Source organism: Pseudorasbora parva, chromosome 1 (assembly GCF_024679245.1).
Source record: "Pseudorasbora parva isolate DD20220531a chromosome 1, ASM2467924v1, whole genome shotgun sequence".
Taxonomy (NCBI): domain Eukaryota; kingdom Metazoa; phylum Chordata; class Actinopteri; order Cypriniformes; family Gobionidae; genus Pseudorasbora; species Pseudorasbora parva.
The window spans coordinates 67,323,543-67,330,786 of NC_090172.1; the positions used below are offsets into that span (position 1 = coordinate 67,323,543).

At 46.3% G+C, this 7,244-nt stretch overlaps 1 protein-coding gene across 1 annotated transcript in view; it reads right to left on the reverse strand.

Annotated features, from left to right (window-relative positions):
* The window catches only part of LOC137088438 (C-type mannose receptor 2-like), a 34,325-nt gene extending 27,424 nt beyond the window's left edge, over window positions 1–6,901 (reverse strand). Inside the window, exons 1-2 of the mRNA XM_067452113.1 lie at window positions 6,865–6,901; window positions 6,419–6,772 (exon numbers count right to left, since the gene is read on the reverse strand). Coding sequence (XP_067308214.1) covers window positions 6,419–6,772; window positions 6,865–6,901 — 391 coding nt within the window. The remainder of the gene's footprint in view (window positions 1–6,418; window positions 6,773–6,864) is intronic.
* Window positions 6,902–7,244: the final 343 nt, after the last annotated feature.

Consider the following 7,244-nt stretch of genomic DNA (forward strand, 5'->3'; position numbering starts at 1 on the left):
ATTTGATCTCTTTTCTACTTAATTTTTTTTATGCGAATCAGTAAAAATATTGAATATATTTTGAGACAAAGGTCTTGTTTATCATTTATTTAAATCATACCAACAGTTTTTAATAACAGAATATGTAAAAGTACGGTATTTGGGGTAAAATGCATATTTAACATGATAATAAACAGCTGACTGACTTCCATTTGTTGGAATGACATGGTTAAGATTCAGCTGGTAAATATCTTCAGTTGGGTGTCCATCTTAGAGGTAACATCATATGTATAATAAAAATATGATAATAATCATATAATACAAATATATTATTGCTCTGAAAGCATTATATAGCTTGATTCATTTTCATGTGCAGTATGAAAATACATGTGAGCTGTTGTAGTTGTTACAACGACAAAACGTTATTTAATTATTATGGGATCTTATTCATTCAATGTTTTCAGATTATTTACTTAAAAATTAGTTTCTGTATTTTAAAAATATTTTTATATTAACATTTTAATATTTACTAAACAATGGTTAATTATTTTATTAATTTAAAATAAACAAGAAAATAATCAATAAATAAACAATAAAGAAGTGCAAACATTGCTAGATATTTTTTCAGAAGTGTGAACTTTTTTGAAAAACGAGCACATTTTTCAGTGTGCTTTAGCCCCATTTTACTCTGATACAACTAATTTATATTTATATTAGCCTTTTTTTGAAATTGTGTTTTCGATTAATATGGTTTTAAATAAAATATCATAAATATGACGTATGTTATAGATACTAGTATTAACTCGCAAAATTGATTATAATCGGAGTGACAATCTGTCAGCAATATTCAGAATAGCCAACAGTATGACGATTTACCCGCTGGCATGCTGGTGTTTGAATCAATGTTTGCACTGTCGAAACAAACAAACTACTGATTCTGCGGATCAACTGCTGTCTGTATGTGGATTGTAGTTTGTAATATATCCGTTAATGGGATGACATTCTTTAACTGCCGGCTCCGCAGAGAACGGACCCGCCGCAGACTTTGAGCCATGCTGCAGAGCGAGCAGGAAAACACGGAACGGATTAGCGGAATTAGAGGATTTTTAGCGGAACAGAACACTTTTATTACGCTTGTATGGGAATCCTCTGAGCGTGAGAAAGGGAAGGGGGCTAGAGGGGCACCTTAGCTGATGAGGGCAAAGGGGGCAGTGGCTCTAGCCACCGGGTCACCCCCTGTGCATGGCCCTGGCAGTAGTGGCTTCTTAAGAAACATTTCAAGGTCCTGAAGTGGCCTAGCCAGTCTCCAATTTGTGTTGCCCAGAAACAGCCCCAAAACATCACTGCGCTAAAGGAGATCTGAATACAGGAATGGACCAAACTATCAGCAACAGTGTGTAAAAATCTTGTGGTGACAGAAAATGTTTAAACTCTGTCATTGCCAAAGGGTATATAACAAAGTATTGAGATGAACTGTTGTTATTGACCGAAAACGTATTTTCCACAAAAAAAGTTTAGCAAATTATCAAAAAAATTCTTTAAAAATCAGACAATGTGATTTTCGGGATTTTTTTTTTCTTTTTTTCTTTTCTGTCTCTCATAGTTGAAGTGTACCTATGATGAAAATTACAGGCCTCTCTCTTTTAAGTGAAAGAACTTGCACAATTGGTGGCTGACTACTGATTGTTAGGCTGCATTAACTAGGTCAGCCGGAACCGGGAACACTTCCCATAACACCTGATGTACTCGTTACATCATAAAAAGAGTGGCATCTACGCTAATGTTGTCTCTCTGTTTATCCCGAGGTTTATCCCGGATCTGGGCCCTGTCCGGATCGGATGTTGGACCTGCCTGGACATGACCAGCTCATCCTGGAGTGTCTGCTGAGCCGTGTCAATTGGTTTCTCCTCCGAATTTGCCTCACTGGCACGTCATGCTCAAAACCCGTCTTCGGCGCAATAATTCCGATCTTTCATGTATTCATACTCTTGTGTAATCGACGCCCCATCCTAGATAAATCTGTCTCTTCCATGATACCATGAAATTTTGAATATTCCGATCTAATATGATTTCTGACCTGTAAGGTTGCCAGAATAATAATCTTACACGGTGTGTTAATAGGCCAGAGGAGAACTGGCACCCCGACTGAGTCTGGTTTCTCCCAAGGTTTATTTTTCTCCATCACGCCCTGATGGAGTTTGGGTTCCTTTGGTCGCCTTTGGCTTGGCTTGCTCAGTTGGGGACACTAAAATTATGATTAAAGTTATTCAACTAATTATACAAATAAAATTTATGAATTTAATTAATTATATAAACTATAATACTGATCTGCCAACATTGTCGCTATATGATAAATTAAAATAAGCTGATATCATCACTGTTTTCTCCAGTACGACTGTACAGCCAAATCTAATTTTGTCGCAATATTATCCTGTTTGACACTGTGAAGCTGCTTTGACACAATCGTGATTGTAAAAGCGCTATATAAATAAAGTTGATATATATATATATATATATATATATATATATATATATATATATATATATATATATATATATGTCACAATTCACCAGTGTGAGTGCCCGTGATCACCACCAGAGGGCACTCCACCCCGGACTGTCACTCCTATCCAAACTACAATTCCCATAATCCTTGGACTCATTAGCACTCACTGTTTACACCTGTGTCTCATCACCTCATCACCTCATTACCTCTGCCTATATATACCTTGTTCACTCTGTCATTCATTGCGAAGTCTTGTTTAGTGTCACAACTGCATTTCTGAGCGTTTCTCTGTTTTCATGTATCTTGGTCTTTGATTTCTTGCCTTCTCTGTGGATTACCCTTTTGCCTGTTCCTTCTGTTTTGTTTGCCTTTTCGGACTGATTTCCTGTTATGACCTTTTGCCTGTTCTATTGACTACGACTTTGGATTACCCTTCAATAAATACTGCGTTTGGATCTTCAACCAACCTTCTGTCTCAGAGCAGTTCGTTACAGAAGACTTCGCCACCATGGATCCAGCAGTATGTCTCGTCCGTCTATGCCAGGGAACTCACTCACTCGAGGACCACATCATAAACTTTCTGAGCATTGCAAACTTCACTAACCTCCCGGACTTTATGTTGATTGACTTTTTTTGCTATGGACTCAACAAACAGTTGCAAAGCAAACTCGTCTGTGATGGTCCTCGAGGGTCCCTGGCTGAGTTCCTTGATTATACCCTTCAGGTAAGCGGCTCTGCTTTCACAGTGGGTGTCATGGAGGAGGATCGTGACATTTTCACTGCATCCGTCGAGCCTGTCTCCTCTGACAAAATGGCCACCGAACCTGTGTCATGGGACAAGATGGCCGCCGAGCCAGTGTCCTCTGACAAGATGGCCGCCAAACCTGTGTCTTTGGACAGGATGGCTGCTGAGCCTGTGTCTTTGAACAAGATGGCCGTCAAACCGGTGTCCTCTGACAATATGACCGCCGAGCCGCTGTCCTCTGACAAGAGGTCTTTGGACAAGTCAGCAGACCTTCCAGAGCCTCGTGTCGTCTCAGCAGACCTTCCAGAGCCTCGTGTCGTCTCAGCAGACCTTCCAGAGCCTCGTGTCGTCTCAGCAGACCTTCCAGAGCCTGGAGTCGTCTCAGCAGACCTTCCAGAGCCTGGTGTCATCTCAACAGACCTTCCAGAACCTGGTGTCATCTCAACAGACCTTCCAGAGCCTCGTGTCGTCTCAGCAGACCTTACAGAGCCTCGTGTCGTCTCAGCAGACCTTCCAGAGCCTCGTGTCGTCTCAGCAGACCTTCCAGAGCCTCGTGTCGTCTCAGCAGACCTTCCAGAGCCTCGTGTCGTCTCAGCAGACCTTCCAGAGCCTGGAGTCGTCTCAGCAGACCTTCCAGAGCCTGGTGTCGTCTCAACAGACCTTCCAGAACCTCGTGTCGTCTCAGCAGACCTTCCAGAGCCTCGTGTCGTCTCAGCAGACCTTCCAGAGCCTGGAGTCATCTCAGCAGACCTTCCAGAGCCTGGTGTCGTCTCAACAGACCTTCCAGAACCTGGTGTCGTCTCAACAGACCTTCCAGAGCCTCGTGTCGTCTCAGCAGACCTTCCAGAGCCTCGTGTCGTCTCAGCAGACCTTCCAGAGCCTCGTGTCGTCTCAGCAGACCTTCCAGAGCCTCGTGTCGTCTCAGCAGACCTTCCAGAGCCTCGTGTCGTCTCAGCAGACCTTCCAGAGCCTCGTGTCGTCTCAGCAGACCTTCCAGAGCCTCGTGTCGTCTCAGCAGACCTTCCAGAGCCTCGTGTCGTCTCAGCAGACCTTCCAGAGCCTCGTGTCGTCTCAGCAGACCTTCCAGAGCCTCGTGTCGTCTCAGCAGACCTTCCAGAGCCTCGTGTCGTCTCAGCAGACCTTCCAGAGCCTCGTGTCGTCTCAGCAGACCTTCCAGATCCTGGAGTCGTCTCAGCAGATCTTCCAGAGCCTCGTGTCGTCTCAGCTGACCTTTTAGAGCCTGGTGTCCTCTCAGCGGACCTTCCAGAGCCTCATGTCAACTCAGCAGATCTTCCAGAACCTCCAGCCACTGACCAAAGTCCAGAGAGGGCTGCGGCCCGTGCGCCGGTTCCAGAGAGGGTTCCGGTCCCTGCCCCGAGTCCAGAGAGGACTCCGCCTTCTGCCCCGAGTCCAGAGAGGACTCCGCCTTCTGCCCCGAGTCCAGAGAGGACTCCGCCTCCTGCCCCGAGTCCAGAGAGGACTCCGCCTCCTGCCCCGAGTCCAGAGAGGACTCCGCCTCCTGCCCCGAGTCCAGAGAGGACACCGCCTCCTGCCCCGAGTCCAGAGAGGACTCCGCCTCCTGCCCCGAGTCCAGAGAGGACTCCGCCTCCTGCCCCGAGTCCAGAGAGGACTCCGCCTCCTGCCCCGAGTCCAGAGAGGACACCGCCTCCTGCCCCGAGTCCAGAGAGGACTCCGCCTCCTGCCCCGAGTCCAGAGAGGACTCCGCCTCCTGCCCCGAGTCCAGAGAGGACTCCGCCTCCTGCCCCGAGTCCAGAGAGGACTCCGCCTCCTGCCCCGAGTCCAGAGAAGACTCTGGCTGGACCACCTGCTCTGCCGTGGGGGTCTTCAACCTCACCTGCGCTGCTGTGGTGGTCATCTGTGCCGCCGTATGGGTCTTCAACCTCACCTGCCCTGCTGTGGTGGTCATCTGCTCCGCCGTGGGAGTCTTCAAGACCGTCTGCTCTGTTGTGGTGGTCATCTGCTCCGCCGTGGGGGTCTTCAAGACCGCCTGCGCTGCTGTGGTGGTCAGCTGCTCCGCCTTGGGAGTCTTCAAGACCATCTGCTCTGTTGTGGTGGTCGTCTGCTCCGCCGTGGGGGTCTTCAAGACCGCCTGTGCTGCTGTGGTGGTCGTCTGCTCCGCCATGGGGGGCTTCAAGACCGTCTGCTCTACTGTGGTGGTCGTCTGCTCCGCCGTGGGGGTCTTCAAGACCGCCGGCTCCGCTCCGGTCGCCTGCGCAACCCTGGTCATCTGCCCGGTCTGCGCCACCCTGGTCATCTGCCCGGTCTGCGCCACCCTGGTCATCTGCCCGGTCTGCGCCACCCTGGTCATCTGCCCGGTCTGCCCCACCCTGGTCATCTACCAGGCCAGCTCCATTCTGGCCTCCTGCTCTGCCTGAATCTCCAGGCTCTCTTCCACTACATGGGCCTGGCCCTCCATCCCGCCCCCATGTCCGCCTCCGCTCCACCTCCCTCCTGGACCATTTTAGGAGCGTCTGGAAGCCGCTCCTTTGAGGGGGGGCTATGTCACAATTCACCAGTGTGAGTGCCCGTGATCACCACCAGAGGGCACTCCACCCCGGACTGTCACTCCTATCCAAACTACAATTCCCATAATCCTTGGACTCATTAGCACTCACTGTTTACACCTGTGTCTCATCACCTCATCACCTCATTACCTCTGCCTATATATACCTTGTTCACTCTGTCATTCATTGCGAAGTCTTGTTTAGTGTCACAACTGCATTACTGAGCGTTTCTCTGTTTTCATGTATCTTGGTCTTTGATTTCTTGCCTTCTCTGTGGATTACCCTTTTGCCTGTTCCTTCTGTTTTGTTTGCCTTTTCGGACTGATTTCCTGTTATGACCTTTTGCCTGTTCTATTGACTACGACTTTGGATTACCCTTCAATAAATACTGCGTTTGGATCTTCAACCAACCTTCTGTCTCAGAGCAGTTCGTTACAATATATATATATATATATATATATATATATATATTTTTTTTTTTTTTTTTTTTGGTGTCTTGGAAAAACTTGCATTTTATAGTGTGACCTCTCTGAAGTTGCCTACCCTAGCCCCTAGCCTTTAATTTATAAGTTAATAATAAAGTGTTAGTAGAAAACATTCTGGAGCGGTTGTATTTGGTAAATAGTGCATCTATAAATGATAATTTTAAACAGTTGCACTCACTGTTGTTGCAGATGAAATGAAGAGGAGTACTACAGAAATGATTATAAATCTCTCCATTTGACATATATCCACAATCTCTGCCATTAGGTTGTCCAGATCCCCAGTTCTGATAGAGCTCAGGATCACCTGAAGACCACTGCCATTTATTAACACTCTTCCTCTGCAGCCCAATCCAGACATTCTCAACACCTCCATCAGTCACACTCTTCTTCAGCTCGATCATGTCGTTCATGTTGTCAACGGTGGCCAGATCTGTGTAATTCTCTCTGCAGTATCTCTGTGCTTCAGTCCAGGTCTTCCACTCGTTTATAAAGTGATACTGACGCTCAACACATTCAGATACGGAGCAGAGAGCTGTGAAAGAGAGGGTTTGATTTAATGCTTTTCATAACAGGGTCAAACCTGATGAAACTATAAACCAGAAATAAAACTAGAGACACACTCACCAATGAGAAGAAGAACCAAATATAGAGTTTGCTCCATTTCTGAGGAAGGAACACATTGAAAAATCTCATATTCATCTTAGAGTAAAACATGATCATAAGCAGATACATAACTCGATTCACGATCATTCAGACAATATGATCATCTCAGAGTCTAATTGTGTGTGAAGAATGATCATGTGAGTTGTTCTTACTTTAGAGGTTGTGTGTTTCTGTCCTGAGTCTGATGTTTCTGTCTGCAGCTTTAAACTACGTGATTATTATATCTGCTCTCATCCCTCATTCAGCGCATCACATCATTTGGTTATTTCTCTAGAAAGCCCCGTGTCATATTTTACTTCCTCTAGATTTGTGTAGTTGTCCACCTCGTTCTCCTTATTTGC